Source organism: Trichogramma pretiosum, unplaced genomic scaffold (genome assembly GCF_000599845.2).
Source record: "Trichogramma pretiosum strain Unisexual culture from Peru unplaced genomic scaffold, Tpre_2.0 scaffold37, whole genome shotgun sequence".
Lineage (NCBI taxonomy): Eukaryota > Metazoa > Arthropoda > Insecta > Hymenoptera > Trichogrammatidae > Trichogramma > Trichogramma pretiosum.
In genome coordinates, this window is record NW_019641622.1 from 751,678 (window position 1) to 772,231 (window position 20,554).

Consider the following 20,554-nt stretch of genomic DNA (forward strand, 5'->3'; position numbering starts at 1 on the left):
GAAAAAGGGCTGAAACAGCTTTTCGTCAAAGTTACATCACGATTTTCGCTCGTTTCTCTCTACATCGTTTAACCCGTAAAGCGGATCCGAAAAACGGAAGCCAAAGAGAACCACTGCCTCTCGGCACTCGGAGACTGTAAACCGCTTTATTCTGGGCAGAATATTGCGATAATGCGCCTCTGGAGAGCGCGGCTAGTATGATGATGAATTCAACGAACGGAAAAGATGACGACGACGACGACAGATGACGACTGCGCGTACGAGTTAACGATATATTGATAAGGAAACGAATGCTCACTTCTGTTTCTATATACCATGCGAATATATATTGCCGTCCGCGTGTATATATCTGTGCACACTGCACAGTCCGTTTTCAAAGGCCAACAGGCCGCGACTGATGCAGCAGCGCAGCACAGCATCTCGAGTCCTACACTTGTGTGTGTCTGCTGCTGCTGCACTCGACCCGAAGCCTATGTGGAATCCATGTATATAAGTGTACGAGTGCGAGAGAGATGGAAAGACGCGCAGAGGGATTAGTATTTTCCTCGCTCGAGTCGGCAGACACCCGCGCCGTGTATAGTTCATTTGTGACAATGAAGCGAGCAGAGCTCCTTGGTACACAGACTCCTGCTCTTATACTGCTTTGTACGTGTGTATTCGTAGCCCCTTAGTATTTGTGTACGAGGGGAGTCGAGGGCACGAGCTCGATCGATTTTAGACTACTATACATTCCCACTCGAGCAAATGATGGTATTATACAAAAATCGAATTCTGACTTGCGAGGTATGTGGAAAGATAATTCGCTCGATCGTACAGTTCAGCCGCGAGTATGGTGCGCGATACATCGATATCGTTTTCGCACGTCAACCGGAAACCAGCGACCGATAGCTGCGCGACGCCACTCTCGACTAATAACGATCCCCACTCGCGCGCCTTTATTAGGAATAAACGAGATAAATTCAATCAGAGTATAGAGATGCATCGACTTGAAAAGTTTTATTGATCGATACGTACATTTATAACAGTTATGATAACAACAATGGTAACGTTACTGACGGATTAACTTTTCAAAAATATCCTTTATGCAATAGTAAGACGAAAAATGTCTTTTTTCGCACATTTTTTAGTGCGCAAAAAGCGCTTTTGGACACTTGTGTGCGGTAAAATGCCTCATTTCGACACTGGTGAGCGGTAAAATGCCTCATTTTGGACACGGGTGTGCGGTAAAACGCCTCATTTAAATGAACGTATTTTTCGCCTACTATTGCATAAAATTTTGTATGCAACACGTGCCCAGCTTTTTGCGCACAGTGTGCGGAAAAAACACCCACTCGTGCCGGCATGGCCGGCACTCGTGTCTTTTTCCACACACTCGTGCCCAAAAACGCCTTTTGGGCACTTGTTACATAAATAACTATTTTCTTATATCAGTGTGTATAAAATATAATATATTCAACAATATGGCTGTATGAAAATAAATTATGTTATTCAGATCTGTGATAATACTTCAGACTTTGACGATTACAAACTATTTGTGTCTTTTTAACTACAGCGCAAAATTGACATTTATGTAAAATTATTACAAAGTCAACGTATCGTATAATTACTCTTGTATTACATAGAAAAAAAAGTGTAAGAAAATATTTCGTACATCGACCGCACATGGTCGCTTGCGTTTCTCAGTACATCGTTTCATTGGCAAGATATACAACGAAATCATTCGATCTAGTTATATTACAATTATTTTTGTCAACCTCCTGGCAAAACGCCCTTCGCCATCATTTGCACAATAATCTCAGTAAAAATTGCATCGCACGATGCAAAAATCATTATCCAATTATCATCTTGATTCGTCCTTAATGTCCAGCACATTGTCGAAGTGCTTTCTGAGGTCATCGAAATTTTTGAACACGTCGCTCGGATCGACCCTGGGATCGACGGGTTTGCCACCGGCCTCGCCGCCGCGATTCACGAGGATCGCGCGCCAATTGGCCGATCTCGCGCCGTCGTAATCGTTGTCCAGACGATCGCCCACGTGGAGGGCGCGATCGGCCTCGATCTTCTCGCCCGCGTGACTCGACGCCAGCCTCAGAGCTTCCTGCGAAAAAGAAAAATAACGTTTAACACACCGTATTTACACACATGTAGGGCACAGACAGAAGTGTATGAGTGCAAATATATACCTGAAATATTTCCGGATTGGGCTTGGCCTTGCCGAACTGGTAGGAAGTGAGCACGAAGTTGAAATAGGATCGGATCCTCGCCGAGCGCAGCACGGCCTCGAGGCGCTCGTCGAAATTCGACACCACGCCGAGGACCAAGCGGGGCCGCCTCTGGCTGAGACTGTCGAGTAACTCGAGCGCGCCCGGGCAGAGCTGCCAGCACTCGCTCGTGCTGTAACACTCGATCAAGTTATCCGCTATCTAGAACAATAACAAATTATGAATCTATTTAATTGTTAAAACTTCACTCATTGAGGATTATGTAGGATAAATAATTTGTCAATATTCGATATGCGATATTAATGCCCGAAAAAACTCGACTAGATCGAGTCATTACGTCACAATCTCAAACACCACATCTCGCTTTGTGTATGTTTTAGCGTCAAGGTGCACGGCTTAATAATGTGACCTGCAAGCAGTTCGTGACATACGCACGCCGCCGGTCGCATGTATAGCGTCATTCATTTAGTACACGATACGACGCCGCAGCGTAAACAACTAAGATCATAGCAAGTGATTGCCGTGCAGAAAAGAGAAAATATTTAAGTGACTGTTTTTTTTGTGAGTGCGCATAACAATGTCTACGTCGAACGAGTTGGAAAAATTGAAGAACTTACGAGAAAACGCGAATTGGGAGATTAAAGAAGATCGAAATAAAGTCCTCTGTCAACTACACTCTTTAGCCAAAAATTTGAAGGACAAACTTCCTAACCTCCGGGACATTTTTCAGCCCAAACAGATCGAGTGCCTTCTCTCGCATTGCATAAATTACAGTAGCGGAGGAGGAGAACGATTCATTGAGTTTGTGGCTCGCACTGGCTACAAAAACGAGCACGAAGTTGATAAAGACGGCAAACCTTCGCCTCGTCGCACCACACCTGTGCATCAAGCAGCTAGACAAAAGTATTACGGACTTGTTGGTAAGCTCTTCGAAATATACAACAAGTTCGACGTGAATTACATCGACGAGGCCGGCCTCACGCACTTCCATGTGGCTTGTATGTCTGGCTGCGAGGAAGTCGTCCGAAAATTCCTGGAGCTCGGCCAGGGTCCCAATTGTCTCGCGCAAATACAAAGATCGGTCCAACCACCGTTACATTTAGCTCTGAAGCATGAACACATGGAGGTGGCCGAATTGTTGCTGAGAAGCAGCGCCGACCCAAATCTGAGGGACGAATACGAATTAACGCCTCTTCACGTTATTTGTCAACGGAAATACGATGATAACATGGCAAAGATATTCTTTGATATCAATGACGAACTTGAGCAGTCAGTAAAAATCAATACTCGGGACAAAAGAGGTCAAACACCATTGCACTATGCTGTGGAAAACGAATGCAGAAATGTAGCTGAATTGCTGCTGAGGAGAGGATCTGATCCGAATATAACTAATCAAAATGGGGCCACTCCTTTCAACATTATTATTTTCAGGAGAAACGATAATGATAAATTAGCAAAAATATTTTTCGATGCCAAGGACAAACGCCATCAGTCATTTAAGGTCAACATCAAGGACAAGAGGGATCGGGCACCGCTGCACTACGTTTTGGAATATGGTCTCAAGAAGATGACAAAATTGCTTCTAAGAAATGGTGCCAATCCAAATATACCCGACGCTATAGGATTGACACCACTGCATATTATCTGCCAGAGGATCGAACGCACAGATGACGACTTAGCGAAGATATTTTTCGATATTAACCACGAATTGCAACAGACTATTAAGATCGATGCTCTGGATCATTCAGGTTGGACACCACTGCACCATGCTCTGACGAGCATTCGTAGAAATCAGATTGTCGAATTGCTGCTGAAAAACGGCTCGAATCCGAATTTAGCCGGTGCAGAGGGATCGACACCTCTGCACTGCATTTGCAAAACAGCCATCGATGATAATTTTGTGGACACATTCTTCGAAATCAATGAAAAATTTAAAAAGCCTCTGCAGGTCGACGCCCTGGACGAGTCGGGCTTGACACCGCTGAACTACGCTCTGATCGCCGGTCATAAAAAACGCGCCGAATCGCTGCTGAGAATCGGTGCGGATCCAAATTTAGCCAACGAGGAGGGATCGACTCCTCTGCACATCATTTGCGTGCGAGGCAAACACAATGACGATGACTTGGCGAAGATGTTGTTCGAGATCTGCGACGAGACACAGCAGCCGTTACACGTCGATGTTCGAGACAAATTGGGCCGAACGCCGCTGCACTTGGCATTGATCCGTGGAACTAACGAGTTGACACAATTGCTGCTGAGTAAAGGCGTCGATACAAATTTAGCCAATGAGGAGGGATCGACTCCTCTCCACCTTCTTTGCGAGAAATACATTATGTATCCGTCGAAATACGAGCAGATCATATAGAGCTGACGACTACATTCTTCGAGATCATCGACAGAAATCATCAGACAGTACAGCTCGACGTCCGAGACAAGTTAGGTCGGACACCTCTTGAATGGGCCGTGGCGAGTCTCATGATAGATGTGGTTAATATACTTTTGGATCGTGGCGCTGATCTGTCTACGTTCGTTTTTCCCACTTCGAGTCACTTCGCGAAGTGCATCAAATCGCTTCAATGTGAGAGTCTTATATCTCCATTGAATCTTGTGTCTCGCATTCTGAAAATCATCGGGTGCCTTGCAGAACGAGGATATGAACTGGACCGAAGCGATGCCCTTACTATCATGAAAATATTCGCCGGGTTCAAGTTGTTCATTGAATCGGTGGATATTAAAGAATATTTGGCCAGTTTCGAAGACTTAGCGATAGAAGCGAAAAAGACCATGATCAATTCGAGCTTGTCAATTCATGACCTGATTCAGTTGCGCCCCGAAAAGTCAACTAAACTTTTTACTACTGCCGACTTTTTGTCGCTCGTAAGTTCAAGAAAACTAAGCGAGACGGAATTACAAAATTTGTGGGAAACGTTCTTGTGCGAGGTAATGGCGGCAAGATTTTGCCGACGTTGGGCTCTGGCATTTTTCTTGGAGCTGACTGAAAACCGACTGCCAATACTCTGCTGTGAAAAAATCATGGAAAAACTAAATATCTACGATTTGTGGCACGTGTGTTTGTCGGTCTAAATGATTATTTTGTAACCATTTCATCAGTTAACGATAAATCTAAGGTATAATATCCACGAGGCTGTATCAAGATCTGCACATAATGAAAAAATAACACGATTATAAAAACTTGATTTGATTTATGTATTAGTACAGAACAGAAGTACGCTTAAAATAATAGAAATAACTTGGTTTTGAAGATGACACCCGAACAGATTTTGTAAGTTTCTTTGTCTAACAATTATTTACAGTCTAAATAAAAATTAAAAAATGTACTTAATTCTTGTATTTAATATCAATGTCTGATGTAATGATGATAGCTTTTTTATGGCATTAAAATAAAAGAGAAAAAAAATTCATTGATTCAATGAACATTTAATTAAATACAATCTATGAAATAATTTCATTGAAATAATCTTTTTTTTCTTTAGTTTCATGAAATTTTGGTAAAAACAACTGATTATTTTGTTGGATTAAATAAAAAAAGATTATTTCAATGAAATTATTTCATAGATTGTATTTAATTAAATTTTCATTGAATCAATGAAATTTTTTTCTCGGTGTAATAACAATGCATTTACACATCACTTTAGGTTTAATGACTCTTTTATCCTAAAAAATAAATCCTATTAAGTAAAACTTTTTTAAACTTTGTCACTCACTTATAAACAAGGGTTAGTATAGGTTTGTGGGAATACCAAAAAAACCTGACTCGATCGTGGCAACAGGCACAATACAGCTCTCAATACAAAAATATACCAGATCAAGCAAGAGTGCGACACTCGACAGTAATGGTATTATATACTTATAGTGTGAGTGACGCACGCAGTTCGCCGCCACACCATAGATCAATTCGTTCAGAGTCAGTCAGTACGCTGTACGACGCCGTAGCGCAAACAAAGGAAGATCGCAACAAAATCACGTGCAGTGATTCCCTGGCAAGTGAGAATATTACATACATTTTCTGCGATAACGTCCAAGTGTGAGTCTTAAGCGATGACCGAAAACGATCAAACGTGCTTGGAAAAATTGAAAACTTTGCGAAAACAAATCAATTGGGAGATAAGACAAGAGCGCGTCAAATTTCTCGATCAATTTTGTTCCTTAATCCAAGATTGGCAGGGCCAACTCCCTAACCTGCTGGACATTTTTCAACCTAAAGAAATAGATTATCTTCTCAAACAGTTAATGCACTATATCTTCCCCAATTATTTAAACTTTTTGTTCAGTACTGGCTACAAAGACAAACCCAGCGTTGATGGAGACGGCAAGCTAGTGTTGCGTCGCTCTACAGCATTGCATTATGCGGCCAGATGCAAGCAATACAGACTCGTTGGTAAGCTTTTTGAAATATACAACAAGTTCGACGTGAATTACATCGACGAGGCCGGCCTCACGCACTTCCATGTGGCTTGCATGTCTGGCTGTGACGACGTTGTTCAAAAATTCCTAGAGCTCGGTCAGGATCCCGATTGTCTCGCGCAAAAATCAGTAAATCCGCCGCTACATTTAGCTCTGAAGCATAACCACATCAAGGTATTCAAACTACTGCTAAGAAGTGGCGCCGACCCGAATCTGACGGACGAATACGAATCAACTGTTCTGCATTCGATTTGTTTGCAGGAATATAATGATAACTTGGCAAAGATATTTTTCCGTATCAGTGACGAAATCCATCGGTCAGTTAATGTCGACGCTCAGAACAAATGGGGTCAGACACCGCTGCATCACGCTGTCGACTTTGAACGCAAAAGTATAGTTGAATTGCTGCTGAGCAGAGGTGCTAATCCAAATTTAACTGATCGAAACGGAAAAACTCCTCTTGATATTATTATTTTCCAGGGAAAAGATGATGTTAATCTGGTGAAGATGTTCTTCGACCTCAACGATGAACTCTATCAATCTATTAAAGGTAACGCCCAAGACCAGAGGGGTCGGACACCGCTACACTATGCTGTGGAAAAAGGTCTTGAGAAAATAACAGAACTGCTGCTAAGAATTGGTGCCAATCCGAACTTGGCTGACTCTATGAAATATACACCTCTGCACATTATCTGTGAGAGGAACAGCAATGAAGATTTAGCGAAGATATTTTTCGAGGTCAACCACGAACTCCATCAGACGATTGAGGTCGAAACCTTGGACTATTACGGTCGAACTCCACTGCAGTTAACTTTCTGCTACAACAACAGGAAGGCGACCAAATCACTGCTGAGAAACGGCGCAAATCCGAATTTGGCTAATGCAAAGGGATTGACTCCTCTTCACATTATTTGCAAAAGAGATAAAGATGATGACTTGGTAGACACATTCTTTAATATCAACAAAGAACTCAATCAGCTGGTTCAGATCGACGCTCGGGACAAGATGGGCCAGACACCACTGAGCTATGCAGTGACTGCCGTTCATAAAAAACACGCCGAATCGCTGCTGAAAATGGGCGCAGATCCGAACTTAGCCAATTTAGAGGGATTAACCCCTCTGCATATCATTTGTATGCGAGACACACCTAATCATCATTACTTATTGAATATGTTATTCGAGCTCAGCAACGTCGATCATCAGCCGTTGCACGTCGATGCTCAGGACAAGTTGGGTCAGACGCCGCTGCACTTGGCTCTGCAAGAAGACAATATACAGGCGGCTGAGATGCTGTTGAGGCAAGGTGCAAATCCAAACTTGGAGGATGCCGAAGGATGGACTCCTCTGCATATTATTTGCAAGAAAGACTTTAGTGATGAGTCACGCTGCAAGGAAACCATAAAATTAGCGACTATATTCTTCAAGATCAACGATGAATTAAATCATTCAGTGCAAGTCGATGCCCTGGACAAGTTAGGTCGGACACCTCTTCAATGGGCTGTGACGAGTCTCATGCTGGATGTGATTAATATACTTTTGGATCGTGGTGCCGATTTTTCGAAGTTTGTTTTTCCCACTGAGAATCACTTCGCGAAGTGCATCGAATCGCTTCATTGGCAAGGATTATTATGTGAATTAAATCTTGTGTTCCGTATTGTGGATATCATAAAATATATTGAGAATAAAGGGTATGAACTGGAACGAAGCGACGCCCTTACTATCATGAAAATATTCAACGAGTTTGAACTGTTTAATGAGCCAGTGAATATTGAAGAATATAGGCACTGTTTCGAAGACTTTGCGATAGACGCGAAAAAGATCATGATCAATTCGATCTTTTCGCTTCACGATTTGATTCAATTGCAACCTAAAAAAGGGACGAAACTTTTTACTACTACCGACTTTTTGTTGCTTGTACGCTCAGAAAAATTTAGCAAGTATAATAATTATGCGTGGAGCCAATTTTTGAGCCGATTAATGGCGGAAAAATTTTGCCGACGTTGGGTATTGACATTTTTTATGGAGTTGACACAATATCGACTACCCATTCTCTGCTGTGAAAAAATAATCGCGAAATTGGAAATTGGCGATTTGTGGAAAGTTTGCTTGGCAGCCCCGTGTAAAAGCTACTAATGTCCTTAATGGCTTTCGTAACAGTTACAGTAGATGACAATAAATCAGGTCATAATAAGACTCTACCAAAACCTTCACATATGCAAAAGTATGTCTAATGAAAAAATTAATGACTTGAGCTTGGTTTATGTATTAGTATAAAAGTATAAATACACCAATAGTAATAACTTTGATTTGTAAATGATACCCGAACAGATTTTGTAAGTCTCTTTGTTCAACAATTATTTACAGTCTAAATAAATAATAAAAAATGCACCTAATTCTTGTATTTATCAATGTCTGATGTAATAATGATGATAGCTTTTTCATACCATTAAAATATATGAATAAATAACAACAATGAGTTTTGATTTTTCTATGGATAACGTATGCATTTGCGCATCACCTTAGCTTGAATGATAGGCTCGACTTTGTTCTCCTTACATACTTTCAGTTGCTGCTATACATGTTTATTTCATTTATATTGCACATCAATAAGCAAAGTTGGAAGCTGATGATCAGTTCGAGTAAAACTCAAATGGGATAATTGATTCTTATTAATATATCATGTATCACCTTGTCGAGCTTGTCGTCGCGCGCGTCCCGCTGCTGATCCCTGATGACGTCGTGCACGAGCTGTCTCCACCAGCCCTGCCAGCCGAGTCCGCTGCTCTTGCCGTAATTCGGATGGGCCGCCGACAGCCGCTTGTAATTGGCGCGAAAAGCTCGCTCGAGACGCGCACCGTCCAGTCGACCGAGGCCCTGCGATGCCGCCGCCGAGGCGTAGTGCTGAGCTATGCTCGTCCTCAGCAGGGTGTCCGTCACGTCGAACGTGATTAGACGCAGCGGTAGCCGACTCATTGCTGTGCTTTGTATATACGATTAGTTGACACTCGCTGCACAATTGTCACTGCGTCGAATTGCAGATCTCGACTGCATTAAGTACGACTGAGAGTAAGACGAGAAACCGAAAGAGATGTAATATATTTTGAAAAATAAAGACGTATCGAAGAGAAGCTTCGTCAGCAGTAAAGCTCCCCTTGGGAACAAAAGCTTTATTAGTCACCACGCTGAATTTGCAGTTGAAATTCGGCGCGTATATTATAATGCAGGATTAGTCACACATCGTGTATTTTCATTTTTGCTTTCCTTTCGCGGACTCGCTATCGATTTTATCCATTACGGAAAATTCACACGTTCAAGCTCGAAGATGGAGATTTTTATACGTTCAACACCTTTATTGGAGCAATAACAATTACGTAAGTTGCACTACTCCGCGACGACTGTTCAACCTTCGACACGCGAGAACGCGACAAAATTCAACACAATAATGTATCACAAAACTCATACGATCGTAATTCAACTGCCCTGCGATGATTGCAGCTCAACCTCCTTTTGTGTATTACAGGCTCACGCGCTCAGCGAAATATCAAAGCTCTCGGAATGTTTTGTTACTGTTGCAGCTGTTACACGAGCAGCAGACGCATGTGCGATTGAGAAGTGCACGCATGCACGTTGCAGCGAAGGCATCGTCTGCAACGCCGAGCTCGTGTAATGCGCGCAACTGCACTATACACTCCGAGGTCATTCACCAAACGTGGAAGAAAAACGTTCTCTGCGTATATATTTTATATGTAGGGCAATGGTATGCAATGACAAGTCCGTGTGTTTTTATATTTTTTCATACAATACTTTTTAATAAATGTTTAACAAATGGAATAATACACGTACGCCTCGCTGACGAGTATACACGTGCAAGATAGAAAAATCGATTTCATTTTTAATCCATTCACATGCTTAATAATTATAATTAAATATAATTTTAATAATAATGATAAATATTACGATAATAAATTGAAAATATAATTGATTTATAAATAATGTGTGTGTGTAACAGTCAAATGTCGCAATGTACAAAAGCACTAATAACGATATTGATGGTTGTATGACAGCAAAGTGGTACCTATGTAATACAAAAATTAAAAAGAAGAAGTATCAACACCGTGATTTCAATGGCTTAACATGTACATAATATCAGACAATCAGATCGTTACTTATAATTGTAATTTACAAAATCAATGCTTAATCTTTTACATGCGCAATTAAAATTGTAATTTTTTTCGTTTCAGAAAATTCATAAACTTCATAAGAAATGTGATTTACATATGCGATTGTTTATTAATTTTATCGAATATAGATGCGAAAAATAAATAAATAAAGATTTATTATTCAATTAGACGAAACACTCTTATTTTATAAGGCGATAAATAACATTAATTTTTTTAGAAGAATAAAATCAAATGAATAGATCACTAGGTGGGATGATAATACGAAAATTTTGCTTTCTTTTAATGGCTTTTTTACACCCTGCCACTTATCGCAAAAGAAAAATGCATGTTTCCTTAAAATTATTTTTTTTTATACATAAATAGTGGTTTACGACGGTATTAGTACTTTGTAATTATGTACAAGTTTATCGTAAAAAACTTGGAGAACGACATTCGGTGATGTATAAGTTTGATCTTTGAAAATGTTAATATATCGCTTTGTTTTACACTTTAAGGAAAAAAAACATGGCAAACATTTGATGTGTATCGTTAAGGCAAATAAATGCACTTTTGATGCTACTTTGGCCATTGTTATTACTCAAATCTTGGCGTGCGACTTAATCGTTAAAACGACACGAACGACTTTAATTAGGTAACCAAAAGACGCACAATGAGCATCACACACAAACAAGACTTACATGAGATCAACCGATTGCCGATTGCCAATGCAATTCCATATATACTAACGATTTTTTTTGCACCAACCTCCAAGCATTAAAGCTTTTTCTCCTACTGTTTCAACTCTCTAAATATCAATATGCACAATCATATTTAACGATTTTTATCTTTTTCGACCGACATTGTAAATACGAGTTTTTTTTCTTATCAATCTTTTTTCTTTTTTCTCTCGTACATATGTCAAAGTACGGGGTCACGTTCAAACACCCTTCCTTAAGTACCAACTGATCATTCGGAGATCGTTAACTTAACTTTCGTGTGACACATGTGCAATTAACTTGTTTATAAACTTTTTGCTTCGCAGTCATTCGTTCTGAACGAGAATTTGAGTTTCGTCCCTATCCAAACCACGAATAACTCATTGACAATTTTTTAAAATTCAACGAGATATTTGATATAATTGTATTACATCGTTGATTTGTATGTACAATATTTGATACAGAACAATATCGATGCGCTTTAAATATTGCAATACGCAACGACTCTTTTACAATCAACGCTATTTTCTCATATTGCCGTCTATCTTACTTGTGTGGATTTCTTCATAAATGATTCTTAAAAATACATTACAATTACATAAATACGTGATGTATATTTAAATTATACTATATCAATTTATATACAAATTACATGAACACACGCTTTTTTTATGCGTACTTCATGGTTTAAGGTGCACCAATATTCGAATTAAAAGAGTACAAATTAACGGTACAGTAACATGGTTGAAAAAAAAATTAATTTTCCGGTATTCACATGCCAAAGTATACATTTTTATACTTGAACAAAAATGATATGAGCAAAATAAATAAATATAAATATTCGTAGTTGGGTTTAGTTTTCCAATACGTGGAACCGTAGCTTTGATACTGTCAATCTGCATTAGAAAAAATGAATGATCATATAACAGTCAAATATGTTCAAATCCTGTACTTAAAATACTACGGTAAGGTAAAAAAAATTCTCTACATGATGAGAATTGACCATAAATAAAGGTAACTAAGTGAGCATTTACATTGGTTTATGACTCTTATACTTTAGACACATAAAATGTTAGCGATTTTCCACGTTGATTGACATGATTTCAAGAATAAATTTGAAACAACTTGGACGAAGCCAAAAATATATCTAGTCTCATTTCACTTTTGTTGCTTGTGCTATTGTATAATAAGAAATTCTTTTCCATAATTTTACTATTTCAATGATACATTATTTCATTTGAACTGCTAAACTTTTATAAAATCATTTTTCATTAGTTATTCTTTGAGTTGGCAAAAAATATGTGCTTGCTATCTTGCGGTCACAAAGTAAATGATTATTTTTTTCATCAGCTAAAAAATTAAAATGTAAATCAAAATTATCAAATTTTTTGTTTATTTTTCCTGCGTGGTTATAATAATTTATGCATGATTTAATTAGATGCAAACAAAAAATGTTATAACTTTGTAAATACAATAAGTCAAGTATCTTGACAAATTAACAAATAAACTTATTGCACACATAATTTAAAATTTTATGCATTTTTTCTTAATAATATTAATTACAAATGACCATGTACCGTTTTATCTACATAAATAAATAATTTTCTTCTACCAAATGATACATAGTCATAGATAATCACATTCACAATATTATCACGTTTTTTTTTAAATAATTACTAACTTTACGTTTCACATATAGCAAACAGTTATTTTCTGAAACAATACACGTTTGAAATTTTGACACTGCATTGCTGCCTTGAGTTTTTTAAACATTATTAAAAAAAAGACATTAACTGTTTTTATACTTGTGATTATCATTTATCAGTTTATGAATATTTGTATATTGAATTCCATGCTCACTTGTATACATATTTAAATAAACATACTTGCTCACAGACATATACACATATAATCTCAAACATATAAACACTATTTACAAATTTTTGATATCAAAAAGTATCACCAATTGATACAACGAAATAAATTTATCATTTATGGCGGTCGTCATATCAAATTAATAATTTTTTTGAATATATATAAATATAAAATATTTTATATGTATATAACGAGTTTTCGAATGCAATCATTTCACTTATGCACTACTATTTCTCCATAAAGAAGTATCTGTATTACTTTAATACATCGATCAGTCTCTCAATCCTTTAATATTTCTATTTGAAAGTGAGTAATGTAAATAATTTTTGACACTCAATTTAATGGTTTAAAGCAAATACTCTTTGAGCTGCAGCTACTCAGATTTGAACACAGTGGTTGTTTGAATGTTTAAAATTTCCTTTTCAATTTTTTCAATTCAATTTAGTTTACTATATTTCATTTTTAAATTTCGAATCTTGATGCAAGCGTCAAATTATTCTTCAGATGAACACATTAATGTTGTACGAGTAGGCATACTTATTAAAAAGACATTGATTTGAACACCCCTTAAGACAAAGGTAAAATTATATTCTATATATACTGAAAAATGTATGACGCTTACTCAAGAATATTATTGTTAAATTTAAAATGTACATTGCCACCACAATGTTACGTACTGTAACACGTAAAGTACACACAACCCTAAAATTAAATATTGCACGTTTTATACTATTGAAAGCATGATTAAAGTTACCAAATACATCATATACTTTTAAAAAATGTTCTTTACTGTACATCACAGAACAGTTGATTATGCATTGAAAGTCGATTGTATAACACGATATACTTTAATAATTGTAATGGAACATTGTTTGTGCATCGTTGTGCTCAAATTTAAATTGGTACTCACTATAGGAATGTAACAGTTATTATATTAATTATTCAATTACGGTAAAGTTAATAAATATTCTATAAAAACGTATTTTATGGTCTTCTTCGTGATAATTGTTAATCAATAACAACTGCCTTTAGAAGTATTTTTCCATAATATTGTTCAAATATGAATTTTTAGAAATGTTTTGTATTTGGTGAAGCATGATTGTTAGGTAACATTAATGTTTTACACTCATACAAGGTACCATGTGATAGTTAACTTTGGACATCGTTGCATTTGTATCATTGATTATATTCGAATCTTTTTCATTAAATATTAGTATTTCATTTTAAAAATTTGATTTTAGAACGCTCTAAAATTTCGCAACATTAAATCATTTAAATGCCTCAATGCAATATTTTAATTAATTTGGCATTCAAAGCACATCTAATTATCACATCATAATTGTTTGTCATTAACAAGGACGAGCCACAAGTGAACTTACGAACTTGAAAGAATTCACATATTTTTATTTGTCAATTCGTTCAACGTTAATAAAATTGATAAAACTCACAGCCAATCTCGATATAAAAATTACCAACTGTTTAATGACAAACAACAATTACCATTAAGAAATGCTTTGGTTGCTTTTGGCACAAACATTTTTAGATAGCTTTTAGGTAGCTTTAAGCATGCTAGCTTCGTGCGATGTGTGTGTACTTTACTGCTGAGAGAGCAGAGAGAAAGCTGCAACTCTTTGGTTTAATGATATCCAGATTTCTTTATGTTGTGTATGAATTACTATGTACAATGTCGAATTACAATCAACTCGAAAGCTATTGTATTCATTTTTCCGACGAAAACTTGAACTAAATTTGACCTCCCTTGCGATAAATTTCTCAAATCCATATATTTTTCGCTTGAACGACGATTGTCTGGACGCAATTTAATTTGCTTTTGGTACATTTGTTATAGGTCCGTTGCGTGTAGAATTAAAACCAATTGGTTTGCATAAGAGTTTAATTGGAAGTTTTGTACCATCAGGTGCAGCTAAACGTACAGCTGGCGTAAATGGCATATCTTCGTCCATTGGTTCACCTTAAATAAAGTTTTACCATTAATATCATTTCCAAAAAAATCGAGTATATTATTGAGCTCAAAGTTATAAAATGTGTTTGTACTTTGTTTTTCTGGATGAGCAACAGTAGTGGCAGCACCGTCGGATGGTGGCGGCTTCTTGACTTCAGAGTTAAGAAGACTTCCTACTGGGCTAATATCATCATAGCCGGAATCAGATGAAGAATCGCTAGCTTTACTACCTTCGATACCTAAATCTTCACTGTGGGGTGGGCTAGCTGATGAACTGTGACTTGGACTACTTATTAACGATGAAGCCGACGAATGCACTGGGCTAGTTGCAGTTTGGATATTTGAATTTTGAGTAACTTGCATAGCTTTCATGCGTTTCTCTTTTTGACGATTAATGCAAGGAGGGCAAGGTTTGTAGAATTGTTCTTGAATCACAAGTTCGTTACATTTACCAATGAATACTATTCCACAGCAGACCTTTGTTCTGTAAAGTTGAATTATTTTTTCAAGTTATTATACGTTAATTTTTAAAGTACTTATAACATACTCATTAAGATAAGAGCAAGATTACGGAGTACTTACTTTTTGAAGTAATCAAGATCTATGAAGCCACTGACTTGCTCATCAGACGGCATATCATCATCAACCTCATTAGCATTAGCTGGGCTATCAACTCTGCTGGAACCATCTATAAAATGAAGTAAACCAGTTGATTTTGCATTCTATCTGAGAATATTTGATTTATGTGAGTGCTTTACAATATTCATAAATAATATTCAAGAAGAAAATGGGTGTACGGAAAGGCTTACCAAACAATTAGTATTCTCATGATTTGCTTACATGTGTACTTTATAAACTAAGGTTCTTCTACTTTGCATAGACTCATCGGATATTTTACGATTGAAGAAATATCGACGAGTGCACAGAGTAAGAAGACACAAATATTATAGTTTTGATTAGCTACATATTCCAGAAGGTGTGTGAAAGATCTTTGGATGTTTTCTATCAATACAGAGCTAATCAACTTAATGTTAATTTTCCAGTAAAAGTGTTACCTTTTTCAAATATGTTTCAAGTTGAGAGAGGCGTCGTTTTTTAATACCCACGAAAAATTGTTATATCGTCTTCAATAATAATAAACTTTTTTTTTATATTGACATATATAATAAACTCGCATTGATTTTTTCGTTTAACAACATTATTATTTCGGGTTATTTTTCTCGTGTATTTCGTAGATTTCAACCGTGTTCATTTTTCATAAGAAATACATTTTGGCATAACTTTTCGTAATAAGCACACCACGCTTGTGATAATCCTACAAGAATTTACAGATGAAAATGTAAAAAATGTAAATTGGGGAAAAATTAGCAAACCTGTGAGGTCGCTCATCGCCGGGCTCTGTTCGCGCTCCTTCTCTTTGTTATCGACAACCACGTTTTTCCTCTTGTACACGTGCTTTTTCTTGATTATTTGATCGAAATTATCGTCGTCCTCCTCGGCGCTCTTTCTCTTGTTCTTGGCTTTGAATTTAGTCATCGACTTGATGCCGGGGCCGGCTCGCGCGTCCACGACCTGTTGGAAAGAGAAGAAAGAAAGATAAAAAAATATTGCCATTGACAGGAATGACAAAAAGAAAAAAAAGAGATGCAAACACTTACGTGCTTCCAATTGCGATCGCTGTCCGGCGGCAGCTTCTTCCATCTCTTGACGAGCAGGACGCAGGCGTTGCAGATCTCGCCGGAGCGCGCCTCCTGCAGCTGGAAGCACTTGACGAAGTCATCCTCGTACTTGCGGCTGTCGGTGAAGCGCGAGCTGCTCGACTTGGCCTTGCAGATGCAGCAGCCCGTGCTCGAGCGATAGACCTTGGGCTTGTGGAAGCTAAACATCTTGATTTTCTCTCACGTGACCTGCAACACGAAATCGAGACAAAAAAAAATTAGTTCAGTTTGGAGGAATTTGCGTGGTATTAATTGTGGTTTAATGAATAGGTTGTCATGCAAAAGAAGGTCTTGCAGTCGTATAATATACGGATATTTCCGACAGTCTGGACGGACAAGACGCCATACTTGATTAGAATTTCCGTTCTAAAACTACCCCCCTCCATTTTCCTATTATCACGCGGATTTACACGGTTCGTTTATATCCCGATACTTTACAAGATCCTTAAAACCATAAACAACGACCTCGCTTTATTCAATAAAAAGCTCGTCATCGAATTATTGTAAAAACGAGAGAAATCGAGATTATGACCGACGACGACATACGTTTGTATTTGAATAACATATCGAGCTACGGACGCTGCGGTGTAGGGGCGCCACGAAGCACATCGAAGCTACAACGACGACGCGCCGTATATAGCAGCAGCAGCAGTAGGAGAGAGAGAGAGGCTACATTTTATTCCCTGGCGAAGCGAAAACCACCATTATTGCCGTGCTCCGATTTTGTGATTCAGCCGTTTGGAATTTACCCTTACCAAGCGGTAATCGGAAAAAATGCGCGAGCTGGAGTTGTCGTCGCTGTAATCACTGCTCCTCCATGACAACAGCCCTGCTGCCATAACGATTTTCCCGTCCAACGATCCACTTTTGAATTTGCCTCGGATTTTCGAAGTAAAAGTGAAGTTTCAGCGTTGTAGACTTCGATTAACTTTCCTACGAGGGTATGTGTTCGTGCGTACAGCACTGCCTGACTACTTAATTAAAAAACGAGTCACTGCACCAAAGTCAAATCGTAAACATCGCACTAAAAGGTAAACAGAATCACGTCAAACACGTGTTTTTCCATCTTATTATTTTTCACGTAATACAACGAGGCGCGTCTCTGTCAATATATATATAGGAGAATCAGCTGTGGCTTGTTTATGTCGTAGCGCCGAGCGCGATGACGATGGGTACACGCGCACTCATGGGACGCACAACACACAACACAACACGGAGAGAGTTGCACTTGAAATTCGGAGCGCGGCGTTGCAAACCGGCACCATAGAACGACGCCGCGCGCACGCTTGACTTTTCAAATTTTCACTACCGCTAGTATACTCTCACGAATTTGTCGTTGCACGATAAGCAGTGGTAGTAGCGGCAATGGCGAACGATCAAAAAACTCTACCGACGCACTCTATAAAATCGAAAATCCGAATTGCGAGGCCCGCTGCTGCTGCTGCTGCTCCGAAATTTGCAAATATAGGCGTCTTCTTGTTTACAGGCATGCGATAGAGTTGGCGTTGTGGCGCGTATATACACACAACAAAACACTGTCTGCGCGTGGCGTGCCGGCTCGGGGCTCAGCAGCTCTATATCCACCTAATATCATGCGAAAAAGAGGAGAGCGAGAGAGAGTAGAGTCAGTCAGTAGCGGCTGCGGCGGCTGTGTATATGTTTATATGCGTGCCCGAGGAACTGCTGATGGCGCAGTGTGTATATAACAACACGACGACCGGCGACGGCCCGCCACCACCACCACCAGTTATATTCAGCAGCGGAGGCACGCGAGCCGCCATTCAGAGAGCGCAGTTACATAGCAGGGGCGGCTCTGTACTGCGATGCAATAATAACATATACGCAACAGCCAGCACATATGTATTGCATCTGAGAGAGAGGGGCGACGATTCGCGCAATCTAGTGCGCAACGTGAAAACGAAAACGAAGCTCGTTACATTATTATGAATGTGTGTAGGTATGTCGATCCGAAATTTCGACGAAAATATTATTATTAAAGACGAGTCGTTTGTATATGCACATACGTCGATTAGATAAGCGCGACTCGATTTACGCGAATCGAGAGAAGGTCACGGAGTAGTCAGATACAGAGAAAGACATCGTGTATTATAACGAACGACAATAACAACAACACGACGACACCCACACAAATTTTCGTCGTTTTACAATGTGTTGGGTGCTTGCCACTATAATACCGCTCTATGATACATGGTCTAAATAACAGAGCATAACAGGTTCTCGATTCGGAGTCGGTTGACAATACACAAATATAGCTGCTGCTACCGCTGCTGCTGCGAAATGAAAAAGAATTAGCGGCTGTTGTCGACGAGTGCAGGCGCACTCAGGGAAACGCACGACAGGCATCATATACGCGTTTACATACGAATCCAAACATATATAGGTGAACAATTTTAAATTGCGACGCTCGTATTTCGAGACAGAAATAAAGCGAGAGAGAGAAGCGAAAAACTCACGCTGCCATCGCCACCACCACCACCGCGTGGCCGCGTCCAGAGCTGCTCCTCGTGTAAAACGCCTTTCTCCATACCAATCCTGTGCAGCAGCAGCAACACTACGCCGGCAACGCTGCTCTCTCGCGCTAGCCCCAGTCGTCCAGCCGGTTTGGCATATATATACAGCGTACGCATACACACATGCACCGGGGCTAAATCCGCATTTATCGCATCGCTTGTACGTATATGCGACCGGTATATAAGTATGTATAACGGAGCAAAACAATTTATACACACACACACGTACACGTGTACGAGGCTGCAAAGGCCGACTGCCTGCCTCTGAAATAGCTCTTGTATCTGTGTGTGCGTAAGCGAATGTGTCTGTCTGCGCTCCGAGCTCGGGGGCAGTCGAAGAAGGGACGACGACGACGAGGACGAGGACGGTGCACACAGCACACGGCCGCGTGCGCGTTACGTTCACCCATACACGCAGACGGAGGCTCGTCCGTCTGTGTTTATGTGCGAAACTAGAAAGCCCGACATAGGAGCCCTACAGTGGGCTTGTCTCTCTCTCTCCCTACTTAAACGTGCGTTCCCCTTACTGCTATATAAACATATTATGCGTCAGATGCGCGAGTCCGTCTGTCTGCCTGTCTCTCTTGTGCTCGTTGCGTATTATAGATAGATAGTTATACGAGTCAGATGACGCGACGTCGTCGTCGTCTCGGAACCTCGGCATCGACATAAAAACTCTTATAACGCGGCCGAGGAGAATTCGATCGAGCCAAGTAAATTTTCTCTCCCTTCCGAAGCGACGCGATGACAAAGAAATTTCAAGCTCGCTCGATCGGTTCGTATACGACCGAGTGATTTTCTCCTGTCGGGAAAAAGAAGTAGAAATACAAAGAAACAAAAAAAAAGGAGTAAAACAAAACAAAGTTGCGACGAGTGCGTATACTCGAAGGAGCGCTCGAGAACAATAGAGCGACGATCGTGTGTCGTGTTTACGTGTATTATAC

The 20,554-nt window shown here is 39.3% G+C and overlaps 2 protein-coding genes across 4 annotated transcripts in view; both read right to left on the bottom strand.

Moving 5' to 3' along the window:
- Positions 1-1,423: 1,423 nt before the first annotated feature.
- LOC106649606 (rhythmically expressed gene 2 protein-like) lies at positions 1,424-10,153 on the bottom strand. The gene is made up of 3 exons (XM_014367076.2): positions 9,336-10,153; positions 2,184-2,423; positions 1,424-2,098 (listed from the first exon to the last, which is right to left on the bottom strand). Exons 1-3 carry the CDS (start codon positions 9,618-9,620, stop codon positions 1,841-1,843), a joined length of 783 nt encoding a protein of 260 aa, XP_014222562.1. The 5' UTR covers positions 9,621-10,153; the 3' UTR covers positions 1,424-1,840.
- A 451-nt stretch (positions 10,154-10,604) lies between these two features.
- Positions 10,605-20,554, bottom strand: part of LOC106649685 (SIN3-HDAC complex-associated factor) — a 34,034-nt gene continuing 24,084 nt past the window's right edge. For 2 of the 3 annotated variants that reach the window (XM_014367238.2, XM_023458921.1), the window contains exons 2-6: positions 17,020-17,268; positions 16,735-16,933; positions 15,944-16,049; positions 15,454-15,845; positions 10,605-15,370 (exon numbers count right to left, since the gene is read on the bottom strand). In XM_014367238.2, coding sequence (XP_014222724.1) covers positions 15,219-15,370; positions 15,454-15,845; positions 15,944-16,049; positions 16,735-16,933; positions 17,020-17,247 — 1,077 coding nt within the window. In that variant the 5' untranslated portion in view covers positions 17,248-17,268 and the 3' untranslated portion in view covers positions 10,605-15,218. Of the gene's footprint in view, positions 15,371-15,453; positions 15,846-15,943; positions 16,050-16,734; positions 16,934-17,019; positions 17,269-17,834; positions 18,458-20,554 lie in introns of those variants that run through there. The other variant, XM_014367239.2, reaches the window with a different exon arrangement.